This window comes from Pholis gunnellus (genome assembly GCF_910591455.1).
Source record: "Pholis gunnellus genome assembly, chromosome: 24".
In the NCBI taxonomy this organism is placed as follows: domain Eukaryota; kingdom Metazoa; phylum Chordata; class Actinopteri; order Perciformes; family Pholidae; genus Pholis; species Pholis gunnellus.
The window spans coordinates 4,592,411-4,619,519 of NC_136551.1; the positions used below are offsets into that span (position 1 = coordinate 4,592,411).

Sequence of the window (27,109 nt, forward strand, 5' to 3'; positions counted from 1 at the left end):
AGATGCTTAAAAGGTTTTTTAATAGGAAGTTTTATAAGTATTTCCTTTCCCTTTCCACTCACACTGAGGCATGTGTTATAATAAATACGTATGAGGGGAAGCTTGAGAGGTTTTATGTTAGGTTATTATTGTCAGGCTATGGAATCAGTTCATTAATATGGCTGATGGCAAATATATTGTATCATGTTTACTCCACTACATCTATATGACAATATGATTTTACATACATATTTAACCTAGAAGAAACCTGACATACTGTACACGACCTCTTATACGAGAGAGACCTGGAGTAGTTAACTCACTTTAATATACAACAAAATTGCATGCAGCAGAAAAAGAAAGTACCCCGGAGGCATAAGGTGAGAGTCTGACTATTTAAAACAGTTAAAACTCTTCATGAAACATGTGAATGTGGATTTAATTAACTTAAAAAGAACGACACCACACTGTAAATTACTTCTGATTTTATTCAATGGAAAAAAAAAAGACCTTCAGGAAAATACAGTAATTCCCATAGTACACACAGAGAGGACATAAATTAGAGAGGCATGGCAGAGAGAGACGCTTGAGGTGTGTGTGGGGGGGGAGGGGGGGGGACATGTCACCTGGGTGGTAGAAAACATTTGATCCACGCTGCCACACAGCCAGGGGCACACTGTGCACACTATGCAGGATGTAGAGGAGTCAGTGAAATCACACTCGACACTTGTGTAATTCATAACGTGAGCAAAAGTTGGTTATTCCTGTACACAAACGTCTAAATGATAGTACAAAAAGGGAATAATACAAAATACAAAACGGGGGAAAAACTGCCCTCAAAATAAACCATAAATATTCATATCGATGCACATTGGTTTAACAAAACAATTGCTTCTGTAAACATTTTCAACATAAGGTGTGCATTACAATTTAAAAACCACTGCAGTCGCATACTTATCTGAAGGATTACATAATAAAAATTGCAGAAACAAGACTAAAAACTAAGTCAGAGTTTAAAAATATGCCGCTTAGTCCACGCCGTCTGAAGTGGTTTCGTAACACTGCTATTAGAACGTGACTTTCTTTGCTTTTCACAGATGATCAGGACAGTGAAAGCATCTCATTCCCTTGTTCTGCAGCTCTCAGCAGGTCCCACCTTGGACAGTGAAGGCACCGCTTTCACCGAGAGCAGGGTCAAAGAGTTGAAGTTTAGTTGAGGGGGGGGGGGGGGGAGTCCCGTAATATAGTTTTCTCATTCACACAAACACGCGGCTGCAGGATGGACTCTATATTTTAACAGTGGTTATGAGGATGTCTAACATCACGTGACAAAGGCTTTCCTCGTCATTCGGGTTAAAAGAGGATGAGAGGAAGAGAAGTTAAGTGAATTCCATTCTGGGATGGAAAAAAAATGATCCAGTTAAAAGTATTTGCCTCTTCAATCCAGACTGGACTGAGAAAACAAACTAATCGCCTGTCTGAAGCCCAAAAATGGCAAAAAGAAAGAAAGAAAAGAGGTCCAATATTGAGTCACATGGCTGATTCAGACTCAAGTGTTCCTACAGTACATCAATTCCAAACTTCACTGTTAACTTGTCAAAACCGGCAGAGGATTTTGAGCAGTTGCAATCAGCTGGAGACCCTTTTAAGGCAACTGTTTAGCTACACGTTAAGCTAAAGTCTCCTTCAAAATACAGTCGGATGATCGTAGATGTGAAATTCAAAAACGTGGTGCAGACGGAGGACGGTCAGCGGATCCCGGTTCCCTCCCCACCAGTGGAGTGCGATGTTCAAAGCTTCTTCTCCGGATCCATGCACCTTCATTCCCTTACCGTCACTTCTGCCCACTGGCCTCAATGCTACCTTAATGGCCACCTGCTAACTCTGCATGTCTAATTCACAGTTTATCCTAGCCCTACTTATGACCCACGTTAAAGGGAAAATCCACCTGGTGGTGCGTCTCACATTTCTGGGTCCATTTGCGGTTTTTCGGTTGCTAGTTGCAGCAACAAACAAAGCTGGTTGACCAGAGAAGCAAATCGCAATTCGGAAAGCCGTAAAAAAAAATGACAGCTTGATGATAAATAGGGTGAATTCTTCCTTTGAAACTCATCTAGGGGTGTGTCCTAAATGCCTTATTTATGTGCAGCAAGTCACACACAAAATATACAGTGTATGGGGGGGGGAAAAGCTAAATTTTGTCGATAACACCAAAGCAACATGCTGTCATAAACAGGGCTACTTCTGTCCGACATAACCTACAATATGTGAGGCAATGTGGTCGAGATAGTGTCTGTAAAACCTGGGAGAGTCTGAAGCCTACAAGGTAGATGTAGTTAGTATGTACACGCTGATATCCAGTACCCTGTATTTAATGGATATATCAAGAAGGTCCCTTAAAAAACATCTTCACTTTAAGGAAGAGAAGGCAAAAAAAGTGAAGATACAGAGGCAGATTTACATGTCAAGCGTTTCTCTATGTGGCGGTGAACTCGTGTTAAATGGCATGCTTGACGTGGAAATCTACCGTGGTGGGAATAGGGAGTTCATTTTCACCTGAACGGGACCCCGGACTACACTACAGCTACAAACGGCCACGCCCGAGGTGCGGCACATAAAAGTATTCGCCTTCTTTGATACAGTGACAGCCGCGTTTAGCCTCTAATCGTCCCTTCAGTCATTCACATGCTCAGTGTTTCCTCCATTCACGCACATACACGATGCAAAGTTCTACTATGACACATAAAGATTTACCGTCAACAGGCAACAGGTCCCGCTGAGGAGGAGGAAGAGGGGCTCGGCTCAAAGGGATGGGTGGATGGGGGAAAACCCGGAGGCTTGGAGGGGGGGTGGGGGGGGTTTCTGTTGTCGTAATATAGTTTACTAGTACACTCAGTGGACACTAACAGAACGCACCTCCTCGCCCCCCAAACACACACACCCGTCCCTAGATTCTTTGTCATGATTACAGTCCAATCCGTTGTTTGTTTCGCCCGAGCGGCTGAGAGGAAGCCGCTGCCTCCATCGAGGCGCTCGAGGCTTCTTCGTCGTCGTCGGTCGTAGTCACAATCGTCATCTGTTGGTCACTGCTTAGGTGTGGTCGTCGTGTTTGGCCGGTAGGAGGGAGAGGGGGGGTGGTGGTGTTGGGGAGGACGTCGCCTACCAGCTCATGAGGGAAGTGCGTCCCAGGGTCATGAAGTACACCTGGCTGGCACCTCCGGCGCGCACGGAGGCGAAGAAGACCTGATGGACGAAGGCAAACGCGTAAGCCGGAACATTGGATAGTTATAAAGACAGAAAACGCAGGAAGGAAGGAAGGAAAGAGTCGTGTTCTCACCTTGTCATTCCTCTCACAGAGGAACTTGAGTCTCTGGGCTCTCTTGTGCATGAAGACGCCGTCCAGGTGGCCCGTCTCCACTGAGCGGATCTCTATGGCCTTCTCACCCCAGCCCATGATCTGGTTTGACCTAATGTAGGCTGCTCACACACAGAGGGAGATAACAGAAGGGGACGACACGTCGTGAGACACTACTTCCCCAGCAAACGGAGCCGTTTAGTAGGACGAGTTGGACCGTCTCGGGATTTCTTTAATGGCCCCACTTACCCACTGAAGTTGGCATTTCTCCCCACTGCAGCACCACGTCCTTGGTGATGCGCCCGTAGGTGTTGACGTAGACGCCCTCGTCCTCGTAACACACCAGCAGCTCGATGCCGTCAGTGTTGGGCAAGATGATGATGGCGTGGCACTGAATGCTGGTCTGGATCTAAAAAAAAGGGAGGAATAAATGAGGAAGAGTTAGGAGAGTGAAGAGCATGGGGAGGAAAACAAAAAAGGTATGATCGGACTGCGCTAAGCGCTCACATGTGTGGGCAGGTAGATGTCGTAGACGGCGCCGGAGTCCACGTCCACAGCATGGAAGCCTGAACAGGAGCCATAGATCACCTTTAACCTCTGACCCTCCTCCACCGTCAGGTCAACCAGCAGAGGCCTGTGCACCAGATCACCAAAAGACTACGGCAGAGCATGGAGAGATGAGTTAGTCGGGTAAACGTGCGTCTTTGTGGGGGTGTAACTCCTCTTGCAGAATGACGACGCTTACCTTAAAGGCCATGAACTTGTGGTAGGGTTTGGGAGCCCAGGCGTACACCTCCACAGCGTTCTTCAAGGCCAGCACCAAGAACTTAATCCTCTCATATTTCACTGGGATGAAAAGGGAGTCATTCGTGAGTTAAAGTATTGCTTAAAGTCGGGCTTATCAACAAATCTTGGGTTGTATTCATTTGAGGTTCAGGACTCTTTTGGAGACGTACCGACTTTGTAGTGGACGCAACCCTCCAACTCGCCCACGTTAACCCAACCCTGCTTCTTCTCCACCTCAGGGTCGTTGTGCAAAATCTTGTTTCTCAGCCACGACAGGTAGTACACTCGCAGCTTGTTCTTTTTACCTGCAGCAGGTGGAGGTGGATGAAGAGAAAAGTGACAGTAACTCTCAACAGTCCAAACCAATATCTGTGTTCAGTAGACCCGAAATCGACACATGCACTGTACCCGATATGGTGACCAGGACGTTGAGTCCCTCCAGGACGTCCATCTGCTGGATGCGTCTCCTGTTGATCAGAGGGTAGACCTTCCCCTGACCGCTCCGGTCCAGCAGCATCAGACCGCTCTCCGTTCCCACCAGCAGGTTCACTCCTGGAACAATGAAACACCCACAGCTAGTAGCGCTTTGATGGATACCAGAGTAGAATAATAAGGTTTAACAAGCGACCGCCGTGGTTCCCACACTTACCCCAGAGCGCAGCACACAGGATCTCAGAGTTGAACCTCTTCTTGTACTTGCGAATCTCTGGCGTGTCGCTCGGCGGGCGCGTGTTGACCGGGTTGACGTTAACCACCGAGCCTTTGCGGGACGGGTCGGATTTCAGCGGGTCTACAAGCCGTCCGTCCGGCCCGAACGCTGCTGTAGGGGGAGGGGCACATAGAGGTCAGGCTGGATGCCGTCGTGTGTTTAAAGTATTATTGAACAACCTGGTGCCTGGTTGGAACACACAGTGCCGTGTCTGTTTATCTCCACCCTTGCATAACACTGTACTGTGTCGACTCATCACTTCAGCGCAGATGTTTCAACATCATTTCCTTATCAGTGCGGAAAAAATGATGGGGGAGAAGCTATTGCTCATAAAAAAAAAAAGACTCCCTCAAGGGGAACTGAAGCGGAGTACGTTTCAACGGTTTTTAATTACTGAGCTGCCATAAACACATTCGCTACCTACCCATGTTGTTGAGGGAGCTGCCGCTGGATGGAGAGATCTGGAGAAGACGAGGGTCGATGAAGGGAGTGAAGGAGGAGGAGGACTTGTGTTTGGACATGGAGTTGCTCTCTGACTGGGACTGAATGAGATGTAAAGACATTTAGAAAACGTTCAACTTGCACTTAACCTGCGTAGAAAGCAAGAAAACTGTATTTAATCATTAAAGTAATGTATTGATGGATATACAGAAGAGAGATCAGGTTATTAACAGCTTAACTTTCAATCTAAGTACATTTTTGTGACACAAACAACTGGGAATACATAGTTTGGCACTGCAATTCAAATGATGACAAATCAAATGGAGAGGAAAAAAAAAAAAGATGACGTGCAGTTATGTTAGTTGTTTTAAAGCCAACGAGGACAGTTTGAAGGAGGGAAAACAACATGAAGAAAAGATCCACACGCTGCTGTGAAGGGTTAGAGGAAAGAGCGGCTGCTGTTAAAGCACAGACAACGACTGTAATCCCGCCACCGTGTTGTCAGCAACGCATGTGTCACACCACGAAAGAGGCGGTAATCTATGATAATAAAATACGATTTCTTCTCTGTATGTAGGTCATGTGTGCTTGAGGACTTGCAGGCCAATACATATTTAAAAATCGAAATATTTAGCCCCATTTCACCCCTACCATCACACCAGGCATGCCATCACCCAACACTGCTCAGAGATGCGTGTTCACAGTTCACCCCGAGACGCTCCAGTTTAGTTTCCTCAATGCCGTGACCATGCTCTACCACCACCAGGAGGCACCGGTGTTAGCAGCGACGCAGTGCGATGCAGTGAATTGCAGGAGGGGAAGGAGGTTGAAAGATCGGGAGGTGTCAGCTAAAGCCAGAAGGGGGCAGAGGAGAGCCAGAGTGAAGGCAGGAGGGACACAGAGGCTCCGACCAACAATCAAGGACTGGACGGCGAGGAGGCGTCGTACAGGCTTTGAGATGGAGAATCGTTTGCTGCAGAGGGAAATGTCACCCAATCCTGCACAAAGTAACTAGAAAAAAAAGAGCATTTGCTCATAATGTATTGTAGCTAGCTTCACATCCAGGGAGAGGATGGTCATTCAACAATGAAACGCTTAAAACATGATTTCAGTATCTCCTCATTTTGGATACAAGACGGAACAAACAAATGCAGCTTGAGTCAATCTGCTTGGCTGCATGTCGAAGCCTGTACGCACCCTGCAACAGTCCATTCCTCAGCCGTTTGTCTCGCCGATGTGAGGTGTGACATACCTCTATGGCAGTGAGCTCGTCCAGGGGGAGCTGTGGGGACATGGCAGGACTGGCATAGCTAGATGACGAGGGGAAGGAGGAAGAGGAGGAGGAGGAGGAGGAGGAGGAAGGGATGGTTGTGGAAGAGGACGGGGAGTGATGGCTCTGCTGGATAAGGTCTGGTAGGTGGTGTATGCGGCCGGCAAAGCCGTTTTTCTCGGCGAGGCCGTGGGTTTGCGGCTGGCCGTGGACGTGATCGAGGCCAGCCGAGGAAGAGGAGGAGAGATTGACCAACTGCTTTATGTCAACGGTGCTCTGGAAGCAAGAACAGGCACACTTGGGACTCGAGCAAGGCAGGCCGGAGAGACGCACGTTTGGCTGCTAGTCTGCCGCTTCGTATCATGATTGACTATTTGTCTGTGGAGACCATCGCTGCTGTGCGCGTGTCGCGTTAAATGCAATCTACAACAATCTGAGGTATTAGATCTGTGAATGTGAAATGAGAAGCAGCAAGTCTGTAATGACTAAAACATTAAAAAAAGGCATGGTAATACACAGTAACACAGAAGAAATGGTGGAGAATGTGTGGATAAACACTGACACTGGACAAGGAAAGATGAAAATGACATTTCTAACAACTACACACAAGCAGAATGTGCCTTTAAGCTAAGAAGTAGATCTTCTCATTTTCCCCTTCTTACCTGTCTGATGACCAGCGTGCCATCCTTGGAGGGCGTGCCGGCCTCGCTCTCAGAGTCTTCCATCAGCATGGTCTTAGCCGACTCCGTCTCCCCGTTGCTCATCCTCCTGCGGAAGCCATGGGAATATCTGACGTCCGTGACCAGACCAGTGTTAACACTCATGCAGAAAAGCCATGCGGCACTTGAGAAGTGACTGAAAAGCAACAGACAGTAAGGACAGCGGGGCCAACACGTTATCGCAGCTCTACCCACCCAGCCCTGGAGTCCTCAGGTCCCGAGGTGGACTCCTCTCCCGCCTCCTGGTCCACCTCCTCGTCGTCTTCCTCGTCGGTGGTGCCCGAGTCCTCGCTCGAGGAGGAATAGTCGGTGACCTTGTGGGGAGGCCTCACGTCGTCTACCGCGCGAAGCTCCTTGGCCAGCGCTGTCAGATCCTAAGAGGGACAGTAAGGAAGGCATAAGTCCGATATCTTGGCGACACTCGGGTTCTCTTTATACGCTTTTTTTCTGTTCGACTTCCTTATATTTACAGGCTCAGATCTTTGGCTATGTGTCTTTAGATCGCAGTCAGCCTAAGTTCTAGGATGTGGTGCGTTAAGTGGCATACTGTTTGGTAAATCAGATCATAGTTTAGCCGTTTCCTCTGACGTGCATGTCTTGTAACCACGTTGCCCTCAGCTTGTTCCTCGCAGACTCTTAATTACGCCGTCTTGTAAGGTCAGTGACAAGCAAGAAGGGGGAGGAGGGACACTTTCAGGCATGCTCAACAAATCAAATGTGCCTCAACAAAGCAAGGGGAGCGATTAGGAGCAACCCCGGGAGTTACGAGGGAACAGGAGGAATGGGGTCGCATTCAAATCCAGGCTGGGTTAACCCTTCTTGTGTCGACTACAAGCGATAAAAGTGAGGAAGAACTGTGCAGGCACGGGGAAAGACGCCAGCAGAAGGCGAAGGAATCACAGGCACAAAGCACAGTGAGGTAAGACGTATTGCATTAATCCTCACAAAGGGGGAGACAGCTCTTTTATCACAGGCCGTTGTCACATAATGCAATGAAAGGGGGCAATGGTGCAGGCATAGCATAGGTGTGATTATGTAATCTCGTTTAATAGGCTTACCGCATCACCCTAAGAGGTTCCCCAACAATCACGAACCATCGGATTCATGAGCAGTTGAATAATTAAAGTAGTAGAAAATAGAGAAGAACACAAAACAGTTTTCACCTATTCAGCATCAAAGAAGTTCAACAGCACTTTAGCAACAGTGGACTTACAGCTGGTCGAGTTGGCCTGGCGAGGTTCTTTTCATCTTGTTTTTTGGGAACATTTTCAGGCCGCTGGAGAGGCGATCCTTCAGATTTGGAGGAAGCTGTGAGGGAACAAAAGGAGGTTGAGTCAGCGAGGAGAAACAAGAGAGCTGGCTCTCAAACGATCTTTAATTGCCTGTATAGAAACGTACTGGAGCGTGAGCAGATATAGCACAGTAACGAGCCAGAATGGTGTTATTAGTAGAGTTAGTGAAATGTGGCCGAGTACAGTACCAGGGGACTCACAGCGTGGTCGGAAGCGGTCACCAGGACTGGCCTGGGAGCTGGAGTTGGAGGAGCCGGAGGAGCTGCCGCTGCCCGGCCGAGGCTGCAGCTTCTCCACTCGGTCCCACAGCGGCCGCTGCTCCACGTTACTGTCACAGAGAACAACGCCGCATGAACAAGCACAAGCTCCTATGATACTCTTAAAAAAACGGTTTAAATGTGTGCAACTGCCTCTCAAGTTCACAAACCAGTCCCGAGGCCTCTTCACTTACCCTCCGGCGATCCTCGGCCCACCCTGGATGCCGGGCTGTGACGGCAGAGGGGACTCTCGACGCGACAGTACCGGAGACCTGGATGTCGTCCTTACTGGGACCTGGAGGAAACAGATTCAAAAAGGTCCTCATGTAGCGGCAGGTTTGCATGAGACAAGATAACAGTGTACAATTTCTTAGGTATGAAAAAAAGAAAACTTAAATTGAAAATCCTATATGAGAATTTAAAATCACCAAAACCAGAGAAGAGCAACATATCCACTAAAATTGAATAAATGTATGGACAGAGGACCCCCCCCCCCCCCCACTACTCACTGTTGCTTATCGATATATTAAATCATTACTGAATGTGCAAAGTCATGTCAAGGGTTAGCAATGCGACGTTTCCTCGTTTTTACGGTGTTCAATGTTGAGGTGCAAGAAATGGGGCTGAACGCTTCACGGCAAACACAAACAGACAGCATGATGGGTGAAGTGATTGGCATGAAGTGAATGAGGGAGTCAAGGGAAGGAAAGGGATGGGGAGGGGAGGGGAGGGGGGGCCCTCATCAGCTCCTTACCTTGGGAGGTACCTCCTCGCCGCCGGCCTGGTGTTCGGCCCTAGTAGGGGCCTGAGGGTGGTGGAGGGGAGGTTGGGGGTCAGTGCGTGCGGGCGATGGGTGGTGGAGGTGGAGATGGTGGGGGTCCTGGGAACGCAGGTGGAGTTGTGCAAAGTTAGAGGTCACCCCGCTGGGCTCACTGAAGGACTGGGAGCGAGAGACCTCGGGCGGAGGAGGCGGAGGAGGAGGAGGAGGAGGAGGAGGAGGAGCGGCGCTGTTGCTGCTTTTTAGAGCAGCCAGGTGGGACCACTGGACCTTTTAGGGGGTGAGGGAGGAGGAAGGACAAGAGGAGGAGGAGGAGGAGGAGGAGGAGGTGAAACAAGCAGACAACACAGTGAGACATGAGGGAAGGTGTGTGTGGTTTTGAACATACATGTGCTAAGATATATAGCCTACACATGCAGACAACGCACAACACGCCACGATGAGTCACTGTCCGAGCTTCGGGTTGATGCGACGGCTTCAATGAACAGTTCAACATTATGTGAAATGTGTTTATTTAGTTGGAGAAGATCGCAATCATGTCGGTAAATATGAAGCCAGCACGAGCGCACAAACTCGGCAGTGAGAGGAGGAAGAGAGCGTCAGGAAGGAAGGAGAGAGGAAGAGGCGAGGGCGGGGGAAGTTACCTGAGGCTCCATGGGCCGGTGCATGGCGGAGGCCTCGGCGGAGGGGCCGCCGTTGGAGAACGGTTCAGAGGAGCGGGGAGGCAGAGGGGGCTGCTTGGGAGGAGGGGCAATCTGAGGGGAGCCCTGAATGTTCTTACGGTACCGCTCGTCGGCCTGGGGTGAGGGAATCGGACAGGACAGAGATGGAATGAGGGTCAGGGGAAATATTTCAATGGTTGACAAAACATAATGGAAATTAAGTAGAAGGGAACCACTTGTTGAGAAAAATGGTTCCCCTCTGCTTGTTGTTTCTAATATTACTTCTCCTAAGAGTCTTTTGTCATACACAGAAACCTTCATACGTGACGGACAAACAACATATGGTGACATCGAACATGCTTGAAGCCCATTCGAGGCAGCCGTACAGACACAGGTATGTGTGCACAGACAGAGGTGGAGACAGGACTCTTTGGAACAAATACATCCTTATAATTACATTTGCAGGATAAATAGTGGGGCGGGGGGGTAAAAAAATCCTTGTTAATGACGGAACAGCTCTGTTGATGACGGGAGACACAGCGTGGGTGTCCGGCACGTTAGTCTGGGCCTCAGCCATCCACATGCAACGGCCCCGATCCGCACACATCGAGAGTCAAAACAGCTTTTGTTGAAGGATTTCACAGCTGGCCACCCAAGATCAAGAGAAAACCCTAAACCCCCCCCCCCCCCGCTTGTTGCATTCAAAAGGTTTGGAATAACGCCACTGCATCTAAAACACAAAAGTGTCAATTAAATGTAACTATTTGGGCTAAAGAAAACCATTTCTTTGCTGCTCGCACCACCTCTGTTATTATGGTCGCTGAGGCTGTGTGAGGATAAGCAAGAAGAAGCTGGAAAGAGCAGGCAGCGGGGTGGGCAGAGCCAACGAGGACGTTCACCTCTCCGATAGGCTGAGGAGGAGGACTGACGGGCTCTGCGGGCCTATCGGGCTCCACACTTTCTGCCCGGGGAGGTTCAGAGTCAGTGGGGGTTTCAGGCAGAGGGGGGTTGGGGGAGTTTGAGAGCTGGCTGGGACAGGTTTCATCAGAGTCAGTCTTCTCTGGCGCTGCTGCCTGGGACTTAAGGCCGTCTGAGGGGACTGTCTGAAGGGCTCTGGAGGAAATGGCACTTTCAAGGACCTGAGCCTGAGGGGTTGCGGCGAGGCCGGGGGGCAGGGTGCAGGTCTGTGGAGGCGTGCTATGGTCTGAGGGGAGTTCGGTCTTGTCTTGTTTGGGTTCGTGCTGGAGCGACAGCAGGTAGGCCTGCTCCTGCTGCAGCCGCTTATGGAGTCGCTCGGCCTTGCGCTGCTCCTCGAGCTCCCGCCACTTGAACTCCTATTGCAGAGCGTGGGGTTGATTTAAGGTGGTGAGACTAAAAACAAGTGCCAGCCTTTATACGGTCAGTGCTCTGGCAGCATATGTTCCTGCATTTACCGGTTTAATCCGTATTACAAGGAGAATACACGGTGCGGACCGTTACTGTAGAATACAGCATGTGGTGCGTGTGTGTGTGACTGACCAGCAGCATGGCCTGTTCACGGAGCAGCTGCTCCTGCAGCATCTCCAGGTGTCTCTGCTCCTCCTCCAGCTGACGTCTGATGTAGTCCTGTCAATCAAAGAAAATCCTCTGAATCAGCTCCCGACTGCACGAGGATCTACGGAGGTTGTTGTTCTCACCGACAAGCATCCTTTCTTTCACCACGACTAGCTAACCTTAAACTTGGTGTGCCAGAGCCCACAGCGAGGCCTCATGCATTGAAGGCGTTCTGCGTAAAAACCTTTTGAAAGCCGACCTGTTCACGATCGTTCCTCCTCTTCTCGTCATCAGCCCGCCGGCGTTCGTCCTCTTCTTTGCGTCTCCGATCCATTTCTTCGACACGCCTCTTGTCCTCTTGCTCGCGGCGGCGCTGCTCGCGCTCCTGCTGCCTCCTCATCTCCCGTTCACGCCGCTGTTGCTGTGGGGGGGGGGGGGGGCAGAAAAAAAAAAGAAATGTCAACATTTCTCACACCAGAAACGCGATTTCCAGCCGTTATATCAGCCTCGACTCATCCTACCTCCTCCAGCCGCCTCCTCTGCTCCTTCTGTTGCTCAATGCGTTTCTGCCTCTCGGCCAGTAGTTGGCGCTTGTACTCCTCCTGCTCCCGGAGCTGCTGCTCCTGGAGGTGCTGCTGGCGGCGGAGCGCCTCCGATCGCTCCTTGTTCTCCTGCTGCAGGCGGATGAAGTCGCGGCGCAGCGTGGACTCACCTGGCACATTGACAATGGAGCTGGACGACGGGAGGAATCCGGACAGAGCGGGTTAGTTTAGAGAGACGCTGGGTTTGGATTGTTACCTTGCAATACGTAGGTACACTAGTTTTTAAGCATACCTGGGCTCTCCCTCCTGCTCTGGAGGATCCTCTTCCTCCTCCTCACTGCCACTGTACTCGTACTCCGTCTCATCTGGACACGACAAAATACACCACATCAGAAACTGGCTTTAGAAATGCGTGATCTATTAATGAATGAATTGGCAAGTGGAGACGAAAGAGAGACAGACGCACCTTTCTCTCCCCTCTTCTTCTTGGTGCGGTCGATGTGGTCTTTGAGCTGGATGCGGACTTGCCTCTCGTTGGGCTGGTCTCGGATGAAGGGGTGCTTCAGCAGCTGGTCTGTCGGCGGGCGCTGTGTGTAGTTCTTCACCAGACAGCCCTCGATGAAGCTGAAAAACTTTTTGGACCTGTGGCGGTTGTTGTGGAGAAAGAGCAGGGGAGCAGAGTCAACGGGGAGAAACGGTGCACGACGGAGAGGGCGACACATTTAAAAGAGACAGCGGGTGCCAGAGAAATACTTCAGCCTATTAGAGCGTAGAGCACGTCCAAGGATCCTGAGTAAAGCGGACTGTTCTGCAAACAAGCTCCGATTACAAATTACCCATCAGTCCTTGCAACGCTCCCACAGCCGGTGGTTTCTCAGTGTGAATTGAGGTTCATGCATGCGGACAGGCAGCATCAAACCTTTCATCACACATGTACCATGAAAGCTGTGATGTACGGAGGCGCAGTACAATTACATTATCATCAGCATGGCACCTGCTGCCATTAAGAGGTGGCTTAAACAATTCAAACGATGCAACAGCCAAACAAGCTTTTATACTATTTGTAATATTTAATGCAAGATAGGATCCATAATAGTGTAGAGGCCCAGCCATATCACAACTTGTGTTAAAAATAGCAACAATATCATCTTAGCTCTAGTGCCAGAAAAAAAAAAAAAGAAGAAGTCTTTTCTGCAGTGCGTCCGGAGCAGCGCTGCAGTGCGTGCCAGGAGAGGCAGGTGTACCACAGATGTTAGACTCAGCAGCAAAGCACAGAGGAAAAGGCCAATTCAAGAGTAGGACATCTATATATAAAATAATCCTGTGTCGCGATTTATTAGAGTTAAAATAGGATTGGACGGGATAGAAATGCACAAAGAACATCCTCTCTGGGTGGCACTCACCATTTTTTGGACTTGAGCCTGGGCGGAGGGTTTCTTGGAATGAGGAAGAGCGCACGCATTGGGTGCATGTCACAAAGTGCTGGAGGAAGACGCACACGTACAGAGCATCAATATGAATTCAGGAGACCGAACCGGCGCAGAATCACTAATATCAACAAAAAACTGGCACTCACGTGGTGCTCCTTCAGCCATTTCTATAGCTGTGATTCCACAGGACCACAGATCACTCTGCGGGACAAGACGGCGGCCGTTAATCGCACACAGATAAATCAAGGTGCGACACACCTTTTAACACAATTACATGTCAACTTTTGAGCGGTGGCTCTTACTCTGTAATCATATGTAGCGTCTGGGTTCTCGTCACAGGCGATGACCTCGGGGGCCATCCAATAAGGGGTCCCGATGAAGGTGTTTCTCCTCCCCACGGTCCGATCGAGCTGAGCACTCACGCCAAAGTCGACTAGAGAGAGAGAAGAGCGACCACAGTCAACGAGGCGCTGTGAAACCTCAGACACTGATCCGAGGAGGAAAAAGTTAGCAAACACAAAAAACTCACCTAGTTTAACTTCGGCGTTCTCTGTCAACAGGACGTTCTGGCCCTTGATGTCGCGGTGGATGACGTGGTGGGCATGTAGGTGGGCCAGACCCTGAGGAGGAGGAGGAGGAGGAGGAGGAGAAACACAGGACATGAGTGACTGCGAGAGAGGCGAGGGGACAAGGAGAGAGGAGAGGAGAGGAGCTCACCCTAAGGATCTCTCTGGAGATGTAGCCGATCCAGTCCTCCTTCAGCTGGTTCCCCTTGGTGTTCTTCACCAGGTCTGTGATGGAACCAGCTCCACAGAACTCCATCACCAACTAGAAACAGGCACGAATCACCAGAGGATAAGCTTGTGGTATTTGAGGAACAATAATAAGTTTATTACGTGACCCTTGGGAATCATAGAGCTTCGGGTAACTAAATAAATCAAGGCAGCTACATGCTTCTCATACTTCTTAGTCAACCGTAATATCGTGAATGGATTTGAGGACTTACCCAGAGCTGGTCATCGTGTCCCGGGGGGCTCTTCTTAATGAAAGCGCCGTAGTAGGTGGCTATGTTTCTGTGGTGGGAATACTTCTTCAGCATATTGATCTCCAGTTTAATTTCCTCCTCTTCATCCTAGACACACACACACACACACGTTACAGAGGTATAAACAGACAAGAGTGTGTTTTGTCCTTCCACTGGACACTCTTTAATGAAACAATGATTACTGATGAATTTCAGATGAATTCACTTCCATACTTCGGGTCACGGCTAGTGTCGCGCTGTGTGACGACGCCCTGGTTTTATTTCAGCCTGGCCTCATTCACCTTTCGGCTGGGACTCGGCTACGCAACAATGCAGAAGCAGTCGTCCGTCTACTGCTAAATGATTCCTTTGTTTAGGGATTAATGATGCATGAGTGTGTCTAACAGCGAGCTGATGAGTACAGTAGCCATTATTGGTAATCCCATGTAAAACAAAACAACCTAAATGTACATTAGATCGTTGGCAAATCCCGGATAATCCATTAGTATCAGGCAGACATTCTCCTGAATAAAGTTGCTGAGAGCTGTGACGAAAGCTCAGGAAAACACTGTGAATATCATGCATCATTTGTGTCGGATCGCTTAATGTTAGAGCATTAAATCAGCAGGAAATGGGTCCTCATGACACAAAGACCATGTACATACAGAACAGCAAAGGGAAAAAGCTCATTCATGCCACTTTAATGCAGCGTTTATAGCCTCTGTTGGAGGTGGCCTTTAGTGGAAGACACACGCCAGCCTGTCCAGTGCGATAAAAAAAAGGTCAACTAGCTGCAGCGCTAACTCCCTGCTAGCACCCAGTAGCAACTTGACAATGATCAACAGCGACACACTAATTGAACACATGCAGGGGTCGGCCCGCGAGTGCTTTGCTTTAAGGTTACATGGCCTCTCCTATAGAAAGTACAGTGGGAGGAAGGGGGGAGGAGGGGGAGAAACCACAGCCTTATCACTGCAGACTGTGCCTCTTTGTACTAATAGTGATTGTATTAAATCACCACCAGGCTGCACAGCTAGAATAAGAGAAATGTGATGCTACGTGTGCGTATTGCTACACTGTGCATGCATCACCTACAGCAAAATGGCAGTTGGCAGCCTGTGCAGGCGGCCATACTGCTGCTGCATGACTCGTTTGAGTTGACGTAAGCCTTTCTGTTGTGCGCAACCCCCCCACCACCCCCCTCCAGCCCTCCCTCTCTCTCTCTCTCTCCCCCGTCTACCCCCCGCCCTCCTCCTCTCTGCCGTGCAGCTGTTGGATTATCACGCTGCCGACTGCGAAGGCCTCGCCGCCACAAGTCACAGGGTGAGGGGAAAGACTGACACAATCAGAGGTTTGTCAAATGACAGCGCGGAGGATTTGAGGAAACGATGTTTTCATTACAATCCACAAACGAGAGAGTGTAGTGGTCGCACATTGTGCTTGAAGATACATGCATATTATGAAAAACAGTTTCCTTTAAGTAGGGGACTGTTTGGGATTTTCATGGTCGGGCATATGGAAGAAAATCTGTTTGTTTTCATGTCTTTCCCAACATTACAAGTTTAAACAAATCAGTTTAATACAATCCAGAAAGACGAAGACAACGTGATGTCGCAACACACGAACAAAGCCCCGATCTGCCCAAATCGTCCAGACAGTCTATACCGGGATGATTGGAAAATGCTTTTAGATCATATAAAGCCGAGGTAGATAGGCGTCCATTTTTAGCTTCGGGGCTATACGGCAGCACAGGAAGAGCAGTTGAGCAGTGTTTGGATTTGAGAATGTGGGTCAGAGTGACACTGGGCAGGCCAGCGTGCCTGTGGATGAGCTCTACAGCCGGGACGGAGGAGAGAGCACAACCCGGCCTCACTAAACCACGGGGAAGATGATCAGGTAACCGTTAGAAGATGAGGATTAAGATCAACAAAACCTGGTGCTTCCTTGTAAGGAGTGCCCTTGAGGTTTAGGGCTGGGACCAACAATTGTTTCACAGTCACAATGACTTAACAGTCCCAGAGGACTACCTTAAAGTAGGCTTTATCAGGCTAATGCTGGAGACACCATGAATCATCCAGCTGAGTGCGGGTTATGAGAATGTGGCTTAAGATCAAGCCGTCGAGGACGCAGGTAGGTGAAACAGGTTACGCCTCGGCGTGCACCTGCTGCATGAGAAAACACCGCTGCCTATAAGTCACTACACGTCGAGGAGGCACACCTTCAGCAGCGACCTGTCACACAGAGCGGGAAGCGGTTGAGCAATATTCTCCGCAGAGGAGAATATTGCTCACACGATAACACACGATAACGGGCAAGTGTGTCACTCGTGACTCATCGTGACGTCGGCTTGTGTGAGGAGCGGCAGCAGGCAAGTCGGGGCACACAGCCTCTATCGGGGGGTTTATGTGGATCACAGTGCCAGTGCATGTGGCACTCAATAGTGCTAAATGTGTCCTTATAAGGGTCGTGATTGCGTGGGTGAAACCTAGCGGGTGACTTTAGACGTTGCTCCCCCGGGGGGGGGGGAGGGCGATGGACGCCGCAAGTGAAACTCATTCAGCAGAATTCTCCTGCAAAGCCTGTTATCGGTGCAATGTGTGTGTGTGTGTGTACGGTATCATTACACTTCCTCCATCATTATGTCCGTGTGGGTGGTTGGCCTTGCTGGCCTTCACTGCTACTCCACTGAAACCGTCTGCTTTGTGTCTCTGCATATGTGCGGTTGTGTGCGTTCTCTCATCTGCTGACGGGACCTCCCACGGCTGAGGGCAGCCTGCTGGCCGCCAAATGACGCACTTCACTCAATAAGCATCCTGTTGCCTCTACCCCGCCCCTGCTGCTTATTATGGGGGGGGAGAGGACTCATTACAGAGCTCAAAAACATGTCGACGTCAGATGCGATGGAATGTCTACCGATTTAAATATTAACCGGACGATAACGCTCAAATACATCCAAAGTTCTTCGTCATACTTTAGCTCATTTTTCCAGCCAGCACGTCATTGCTATAACTATAAATGTCGAAGATGAAACAGTGTGACGTTGAGCCTTACCTCTGTGACGTCCATGACTTTGATGGCAGCCAGCTGTCCAGTCTTGACGTGTCGTCCCTGTGAAGAGACAGAAACGGGGTGAGCGTCCACTCGTTGTACTCTTATTATCAAGCGGGCGATGATCAGTGAACCACAGAAGTGTGTGCGACTGACAGAATATCGACTCACAACACAACGCGAATTGACACATTTGAAGAGACGTGGAACAAATTACTTACATTTTGCCGCCAGGTCTCATAAAACTCGTCACAGTGTCATCTGGATGTCAAGTCCTAATAATTGATTAATCCCTTTTTTCCAGTAACAATGCCAGACATTTATTCAGCTTCTAAAATGTGATCTGTTTTATGCCCCTGTAATTTGAATATCTTTGGGTTTTGGGCTGCAATCAATCAACTGAAAACAACTTGTTCCCATCAGAGATTACAAATCTCAAGACCGATACATCCCACGGTATAAATAAACATACTATATACAGTACAAACCACAGATGAGCATTTTATTCCCAAGCTATATAGTCCCAACATTCCCAGACTCCTCTGCTCTCCTAACACCCTACTGCCACTCCTTACATAAACAAAGGCCCGAAATAGAGGCCTCTGTGCGACCCCTCCCTCCCGCCCCCCCCCCAACCCAGAGAGGAGATAAAACACGGGACATTTTTGGGAGCTGGCCCAGTCGGGTATTCCCCTTCTGGCTCTTTAGGAGCTCGCTGCAGCGACAGTGCTGCTGAGCCTCTGCCGTGTCACTGCAGTATGGGAGGGAGGCTTACATCCACGGACCTCATGCGCGGATACAGGTTCAGTAAATGCACGTTCAGACACCATCATCATCTTAGCCAGTGCATTCCGTAGTCAATTGAAACTGTATGGATTATGGCAATAAAAGCCATGCAGGCTTAGGGGCCCTCTCTTTTCACTGGGCAGGATGGAGGGGGGGGGGGGGGGGGGGGGGGTGAGAGGGACACTTTACAATGCCTTTAATCCTCTCCACTTTGATCCCCAAAACACAGTATGGCTGCCAGCTCCCCGTGTTCTAGCTGCTAGCGCTGATGAGTCCTGCTTTACTGGGTCCACTGTGGTCACAGGTGTGACTCAGTAGTCGACTTCATCTCAGCGCCTTAAAAAGCACTTGTGTTGTTCCGTGCGGTGTCACTTTTGAAGGAAGAAATGTCCCATTCTTCCTCTTACAGGTGAACGGAGTCCAAAGGCAATAAAACACACCCGTGTAAATTTATACGCACTCACCGAACGTTTACGACAAAAGAATCAGTGTTGAATTTGGAGGAAGGATTGCAAAACTGTAACTGTATTAATCCCCGTTTTGTTTGCACCTACAACCCCGTAAACAGAGTCATCAGTGACTCTCTTATGAAGGGAGTCATTGTTGGTTTAAAGCCCTCTAACCGGGTGTGAACACGGCCCCAGCAGAGGTTAAATGGCTTCAATATCAGACGACTGCTTTGTCTTTCGCCGTCTTCGGGAGTTAAAGAGTCAAGACGTTAATCATGTCCCAGCAACCCTCCTCTATTAGCATGACGGCTCACTCTGAATCTAATACTTTTCCGAGACAAAGCTCGCTTTGATCCAAGGATACAGTCACACAGAGGCCATCCGGATAGTCGTGGGACACAGAAAATTCAACAACAATGCCTCTTTTTGGCTGTTGACAAACTAAAGCTGTTAATTCTCACAGTCTCACAGCTGACAGAGCCGAGATAAATGTGCGTAAAACTCCCGACAGCCTCAGAGAAATGTCTGTTTACGTTGGCGTTATTGATGATTTAAAGACGTGTGGTTTGGAAGTGACACCGGGAGGTTTAGGATCCGAGTGTGCTGTGATTCCTTCCCTGTGAGCCTGAAGAATTTATGGTCATATAAACCCAAACATCTCTCAGCTTGTGGGTGGAGATAGTGTTATGTAGGCCACAAGGTAATTGCATTATGACACCACAAAACAACTGGGTTGGTTGCACAACATTAGCATGCGAGCACTGAGATGAGTTCCTTGACGTGCTTAATCTCCTCATGTCATCCATCCTTTGTCCTTGGGACAAGGAAACTGAGCAAGTACTTTGGGGATGACACTTAACTGCATCACTACAAATTTAAAAAGGTATTTGGAGAATGGATGCTGCCAAATCTGCTCAATAGATGTTATAAATGTGCTATTACCTAGGTTATTCTAAGAGGAACTGGCAAGCAAAATGATGCAGGGCGCTAAAAGTCAAGAGATTCAGCATATTTCTCATCCGTACGACTGTAAATGAAGCTTTTTTTAAAGCTACAGCTGTGACGATTATTTTCATTATCTATTAATTTGCCGGATATTCAGCAGCTGTAACTAAGTGATGTTTAGCATTTTAGCATGAACCGTCACAATAACGATACAAGCTTTGGCTGTAAATGTAGTTTTGTATGCTTGACAAAGTCTTTTCTTGCTGATTATTATGCATCCTTTTGTTGCCAATTGTGCCCAAACACTGCATTTTTCAGGCCGAAACCAAATACCAATATTAGAGTTGAACAAATCCAATAGTGTGTGTTAGTTATCTGCGATGCTCGCATCAAGAATAGTGGATTTTAGAGGCTGATTCCACGAATATATCATTCAAAATGAGTCTTGTTTAGTCAACAATCATATTCTATTTACAATTATATTAAAAGTAAAATATCACAATCTGATTTTCCTTGATAAGCAACTCAAACAATCATGAATTATAAAACTGTTGACGTTTACATGTTCTGCCGATGGACTAGTTGATAATGGACCGATGGTTTCAGCTCTGGCCCTGTGGTCGGGTTGATCACAGGAGGGCCGCGGCCCCAAAGGGCCCCTTGAAGCGGCCCGCTAGGCGTGGCTGTGGAGGGGTTATCTGAGGCACCGAGCTATCACTCAGCCCTGCCTGGCCTCCATCGCAGCTCCTCTTAACCACGGCCAGATGTGCTGCTGGCCTCTCTCCAGCTCAGCACTGAACCGCGGACTTGACTTACTGCCTTTAGAGCCAGAGACATTAAGTCAGAATCTACCCCGAAACAAGACGCGGCGTTCTGTTAACGCCACAGCGGAGCCGGACATCTCACCCAGCGCCAGAGGAGGCTGTAACCGGCCGCTCTGCTGATATACGGGGTTTGAAAATGAGACGTTTCATCAGGTGCTCGAGCACGTCGGCTCAAGATCAGCGTTTGGAAACCAGCCATTTGTGTTTTCGGGTGGATTTTCACTTAACAGAAGTGAGCAGTGATGCCCAGCAGTACCGTTAGCGGTCGGACCGCTGAGTCGGGAGTGCAGCTTCCCATACACATCACACCGGGCTCGTACCCTCACCCGATATCCAGCCGCTCCCTCCCTACGCCGTTAATGTAAGATCAATCACACTTAGTCGCCATTGCAAAATGACGCCTGGCTTTCTAACCAGGTCACCAACAACAACAGAGTGCTGAAATTGACGCTTTCGAACTCGTATTATTAGTTCACACAGGGAGGGGGAGAGCCGCTGGGTGCCGCGGTTTGGTTCTTCAAAAGGTCACTGGTGGAGCGGTGGTAATGAGGGCGACGTGAACGTCTAAAGGCGACGTTTGAACCGGCAGAGCGAGTAGGTGGGTCGACAGAGGGGGGCGATAAACCCGACAGGTCGCAGCCTCCTGCGAACACACACATAGATGCACACTTCCGCATTTAGTCTTCCTCGGCACGCATCAGATGAATGCAGGGGGAAGAAATGATCGATCAGCTGTAAGAAGCAGCACAATGACATCCGGGGCTGTGGCTCTTCCACTTTACACACTGACCCAATTCTCACTCTCGCTCACACATACAGCATCGGCCTCGCTGCCTCCACTCTCGATTGAATGGCAAAGACCGAGATGGAGACTTGAAAGACAGGAAGTGAAGGAGGAGAGAAGCCGAAGAAGAGTCTCAGCTGATGGGACTGTACGTCTATTGATCGCAGTGCAGTAGCCGGCTGCTGTAAGGGATCAAAGCTGCTTAGCGGAGACTTTGCACAGGTCTTAACAGGAATTAAAATATTACAATTGAAGGGTGGAAAAGTGGGAAATCTCGCAAGAGACGAACCGACAGAAATGATAGCTGTAATTCATAGGTGTGTCTGCTTCACTTGCTAGTTTGCAGGTTTTTTTTTTTTTTAAAAAGCAGGGAAAGATGCTCGTGGGAGTCCAGATGTGAGAAAACACGGGATGATGTCATTAAAATAACATAAAAAAACAAGAGGATGAGCTGTTGTGTCGGAAATGGGTTTTGGCTGCATGTGGCATCCCTTTATTTGGACCGAGAGATGAGAAGCTCGACTCGCCCCGGGCGCATTAAAACGAGAAATGTCTTCAGGAAATGTGGCCTCGGAGGCAGAAACACAGGCAAGAGACTGTCTCGTCAGCCGGCGCCTTTGTGTCTCATCTCAACACCACTCTGGTAATGAGGTCTCTCAATGAGCTTCACACACACACACACACACGGACACAGAGAGGTTTGTTCAGGCAGCGTGGCCAGTCAGGGGACGTTGTGGGTCTTGTGACACCCATCAGGGAGAGGGTCACTGCGGGTGAGATGGGGAGGGGGAGCCAAAAGAGATGCACACTGTCCGTCAGAGAGAAACATATCAGAGCACCTCGCCTCTTTGACCGCCGACAAACGCTGCTCTCGAGGTGAGCAACAGTCTCGCCCGGCGCCATACGGCGCCGGTGGGCATTTGACAGCTTGTGCGAGCTCCCTTATATATTATATTCTTTTAATTTGGTGCATCCGTGGCACCCCCGATGGATGCACAGCAGGCGGGGAGGCCCGGGTCAGCCTGACTATATATGGCCACTCTAGAGTGTAGAGCAAAGGGAATCTTCCCCACATTCCACGCACAATGTGAGGAATTATGTCTTCTCCTATGTTATCATTACTTACTCTCTCTCTCTCGCTCTCTCTCTCCCTTTTTTTTTTAATTCCTACACCCAGAGTGAGGCACCTGAGATAGTCTCCAGAGCCAGCTGGATCAGTGCCAACTGATAAAGAGAGAGTCTCTTGTGCGAGAGCTGTGCTTTTCAAAGAGCGCGGGTATAAACGCATTATTATAAAATACCTTCAGGCCGAGTGCGTGTGGCAAACATATATATGACGTCATCTTCCACTGAATAGTTAAACGTGGAGGGATCCACAGAGATCGTCTGCTGGTTTAGAACACAAAATAATGTTCCGATAAGCCAAATGAAGTGATTTTAAAATAGCCACAGCGACATTTTCATTATGGCCGTCAGTCAAATTGTGCTGCGTTTCCAGTAGTTGACTGTTATCTGGACAACGTCTGGTGTCAAAGTATCATCACACTACCTCTGTGTTTTTAAATCGTCTTCAAACAGACGGCAATGCACCAAAAACTACTCAAGAGCACAAGCCAGCGGAAAGAAAGCTTGCGAAAACAAATGGTCTCACGGCGAGAAATAAAACGCAAAGAGCAGCAGTTTGACTTGACTTTTGTTGTGAAAATGTTATTCAGCCGGTACGAGGAGTTCTACTCCCGTAGTCCACCTTGAATACGCCTCAGAGGGAATCAAAAGTCACCGCGAATCAAAGGACAGAGCAGCTCGGTCACATTGTGTGATCTAGAGGAGGGGGCCTTGCGATCTGTGACCAAGTGCTTGACAAAGCAGGAAAGAAAAAAGGGCCTCGGAGGGAGAACTCCACCCTGCTTTCAGTTGGGGGGCCTGTTGGGATTATTCAGTCTCGGTTGGCGTTTATTTTTTTGGAAACCCTGCAGACAAACTCCTCCTTTCTGTGAGACCCGACTGACGGACCGAGGAGACAAACTCAGCTTTGTGAGAGTGGTGGGCAGCTTCTGTCTGGAGCTGGGCAGCTGCTCTTCTACCAGTTGCACCCCCCCCCCCTCCCTCCCCTCCCTCCCCTCCCATCAGGCCACATGCTCATTCAACTGGTTAACATGACAGTCAATGCAGTGACCGACAGCTGATCGAAAAACGGGGGCTATGACTTCCCTACAGAGGGGTTTGTCTCATCACATGCAGGCTGTTAGGACCGTGTCTTTGTGTTGACTGCAGGCTAATCTGACAGCCTCTCTCTCTCTCTCTCTCTCTCTCTCTCTCTCTCTCGTACGAGCTCCATTCCCACACAGCAGCACTCGCAAATAGAATTAGCGCCGGACAGTGAATGGAGCGAGAGATTAAAAAAAAAAAGAAAAAGGGAGTAATTCTCTGTCCCGTACGAGACAAAAACATCTGGTGGCAAGATAGCATGCCGGCATCCTCCCCTGCACACCGCACAGGGCCCATTCCAGGTGTGGCAGCGGGACGGGCACATGCACACAGATGGGGGGGGGGGTTCGCTCTGTGAGTTGAGGGAGGGGAGGGAGAGAGGGGTCTTGGAAGTTCACTGCACGAGGGGATTGAATGCAGGTCACTGGAGCACTGTGGGCTGTCAGAATTAAATACTCAGCTAAGCTTGCTGCTTAGTGCACGAGCAAATTGATGGGGCTTTTTTTTTTTTTCTCCCCGTTTCCACCGGCCTGCTAACAGCCGTGCTCAGCAAACTAGAGGTCTGCTTAACACACAGGCATGTGGCTGAATGTCATCTCGCAGCGGAGCAGCGGGGAACAAAATGGAGCCTAGCTAGCTGCAGCAATAACAACACAAGGAGGCCCCGCTGCAACACAGCTACAGGACAGATGTGCCTCCGATCCAAGGCCGTCGCTCCAATCAAACACAGCGAGCACATCTTTGACTTCCACGTCTCTCGCTCTCTCCTCGGCCGTGTCTCTCAACAGCAGCAATGTTCATTTGCAACGGGGGAAATGTGACACCGAGAGCAGATGGCCCCGGAGAGAGGTGGTGCTGATTCCCATTCAACCGGGGTCCTGATTTTAAAAACAGGATTTGGTTTTGTTACACACAAAAAAAAAGCTGCAGCAGACCGAGACAGGGTCAGCAGGACTAGTCTCGTGACAGATGTTGTTCCTCCATCCTCGCCTCCTCACCTACTTTTCAGGAAGGCAGGTGATGTAATGCAGGTGATGCATCAGACTGTAGACTGTCTGATTCACACACACACACACACACAACTGTGATCAGACTGATGCATAAAGCAAACTATTACTAGACCAGCATTGCATCTTTCAGCTTAGTCATCCACGATGTGGCCTGACAGCAAACCTCTGAAAAGGATGTTTTTTTGTTAATGTCACTTCCTTTGTTCCCAGGTATGATTAGTAAAATAAATAATACAAATAACATGATGTATCCTGAGCGTTCACAGTGAAAACAGGCCATGCACCAACCTTGTATACTTGTCCATAGGTGCCATTTCCCACTACCTCCACCAATTCAAATATCCCAGCTGGATCCTGAAAAGAACAAGAACAGAAAAAGGGCGATTCAGTGTGAATAAATAGCAATGTTATTGTTTTTCTTCTTCTCCTTCTTGATACACAACGTTGTGCACTGTGAGCCAGCTGTTGCGCCCCTGGTCTATATCCCCTACATGCACAAAATGCATCTCGAACAAAGGAAAACCAGACACTGGCAACACCTCGCTATGGCTCAGCGGTCATTTTCTTCAATACTTATACTCAATACACAGTTTAAACTCGTTCAGTCGGACCGGAGCACGTGTGTTTTTGTCGAGCAACGTGGAAATAAAAGCGAGCAAAAGCAACATTATAGGAAAAAAACAACATAGGTTCTGTTCTGCAGCGCTCACCCGCAATGAAGCCAAGTCTATGTCTACTAGACTTTTAGCCGGAGAGTCGTTCGCCATCTTTCAAATAAAAGCCGAGCTTTTCCTCCGCGTGCACGAAAATAAAAATATTGCCGCTGTGTCTCATTTGCGGGAGGACCTTCTGCGGGAGAATTGGACAGAGGCCGTCGCGTATTCCTCTCTGTGGGATCCGCTTTTTAGCAGTGAATGCTGGGGGTCTCGCTACTCCATGTTGAGGTGGCAGCAGCGGGCAGTCCGCTCGCTCTCTCTGCTCGTGCCACTGACGTCAAGCGTCGCTCAAAATCCACACTTCCGCCAAAGAGTTTCAACATAAAAGCCTCGTTGATACTGCTCTCCTTGTTTCGGTGTTTTCAACCAGACACAAGATTAATACTTTTTTTTAATCGGATTTTAAACATTATGATAATTGTTATAATCCAAGTTTGTACTCAGATTCAATTTATTTTATGATTGACAAGTTATTAACGTTGTAATTACTGCATATCATATTTTAGTTATTGTGGATTTTTGACTTTTTGACTTATTTAATATTCTTTACTTATTTATAATACTTGTTTTGATCTTGTTTTTTACTATATCTCTTGTTTGCACTATCCACTATGCTGCTGTAATCCTGTAAATGTATAATATATAATGTTATTTTCTTACAATTAATGATTAATAAGCGTGTAAGCACTTAAATGTTTTAACTGCTTTATATATAGTTACATTTATAACAAAGCCTCCTAATTAATTTGTTGATTATGTTTAATATGACACATCTGATTCTGTAGATTAAAGCTCAGTGTCATTAAAAAGTAGATATATTTCCCTCTGATATGTAGCAGAGTAGTTAGAGAGGTCACAAAATGGAAATAAAGTACACGAAGGCTACCTTAGAATTGTACTTAAGTACAGTATTGAAATGCATGAGTACCTTGTTTGAATGAGTGAATAGCTACTCTCCACTGCTGACCATTAACAACAATAGCAATGCTTTAAAAAAAATCAAACATTTTTGGAATAAGTCATGAAGACTCGTAAAATGTATAATAACCTGCTTTCCTGGTCAAATAAAATTACGGAATTTAGTTACCAAGTTGTGTTTGCTACAACTTCATATTTTTAATCTTTTATGTTGAAAGCAAAACTGCCCCATTTCCGCTTTCACCCTGCCTGCGTCTGTCTGACTTGACGCAGCTTTGCTCGAGAACCGCACAAACACAGGAAGCCGGTCGGCTTCACACAGAAAGAAAAGGGCTGGGCCTCCATGCATCGAGCATGGATGCCTTTTAGCCTTTTAACGCACTATCCACATACACACACTCAAGTTACCACCTTTTACACCAAACCTGCATGTTTGCATAGAAACAACTCACTCGAGCCGTGAGGCAGGTGGGGCAGAAGCACCCCCCCCCCCCCCCACACACACGCACACACACACAGCATCCTTGTGGACATGCGCATGATCGAGTGTCAATATTGGTAATCATGGGTGTGGCAAGTGAGCAATCTCAGGAGTGATGCTGGGTATGTTAATGCAGCATGGGACATGAGGGGTAAATAGCATT

General features: G+C 48.5%; 1 protein-coding gene across 11 annotated transcripts; it reads right to left on the bottom strand.

Annotated features, from left to right (window-relative positions):
- Positions 1–478: 478 nt before the first annotated feature.
- LOC306715217 (mitogen-activated protein kinase kinase kinase kinase 4-like) lies at positions 479–25,792 on the bottom strand. Of its 11 annotated transcripts, none has more exons than XM_079185520.1 (31): positions 25,542–25,792; positions 25,120–25,185; positions 17,829–17,885; positions 14,760–14,885; positions 14,471–14,581; positions 14,283–14,373; positions 14,056–14,186; positions 13,900–13,954; positions 13,727–13,805; positions 12,790–12,965; positions 12,616–12,688; positions 12,303–12,513; positions 12,041–12,202; positions 11,767–11,853; positions 10,231–10,383; positions 9,563–9,856; positions 9,003–9,103; positions 8,752–8,879; positions 8,473–8,567; positions 7,455–7,633; positions 7,203–7,308; positions 6,523–6,816; positions 5,254–5,371; positions 4,770–4,940; positions 4,529–4,672; positions 4,291–4,425; positions 4,080–4,180; positions 3,842–3,991; positions 3,584–3,743; positions 3,317–3,456; positions 479–3,222 (listed from the first exon to the last, which is right to left on the bottom strand). In XM_079185520.1, the coding sequence occupies exons 1-31, from the start codon at positions 25,596–25,598 to the stop codon at positions 3,139–3,141; spliced, it is 4,035 nt and encodes a 1,344-aa protein (XP_079041646.1). In that variant the 5' UTR covers positions 25,599–25,792; the 3' UTR covers positions 479–3,138. The 11 variants fall into 11 exon arrangements, with proteins under 11 accessions (XP_079041646.1, XP_079041645.1, XP_079041639.1 ...); XM_079185519.1 differs by having other exon boundaries at positions 8,740–8,879; XM_079185513.1 differs by having other exon boundaries at positions 7,203–7,329; positions 8,740–8,879.
- Between the last annotated feature and the right edge of the window lie 1,317 nt (positions 25,793–27,109).

Excerpts from the sequence above, each read along its gene's own strand:
- LOC306715217 (XM_079185510.1), bottom strand. The coding sequence starts at position 25,598 with ATGGCGAACGACTCTCCGGCTAAAAGTCTAGTAGACATAGACTTGGCT. Across the intron at positions 12,514-12,615 it reads GAGCAGGAGGGAGAGCCCAG|CTCCATTGTCAATGTGCCAG; the intron begins GTATGCTTAAAA and ends CCCGTCGTCCAG. Across the intron at positions 10,384-11,766 it reads GTGAACAGGCCATGCTGCTG|GCCGACGAGCGGTACCGTAA; the intron begins GTCAGTCACACA and ends CCCTCACCCCAG.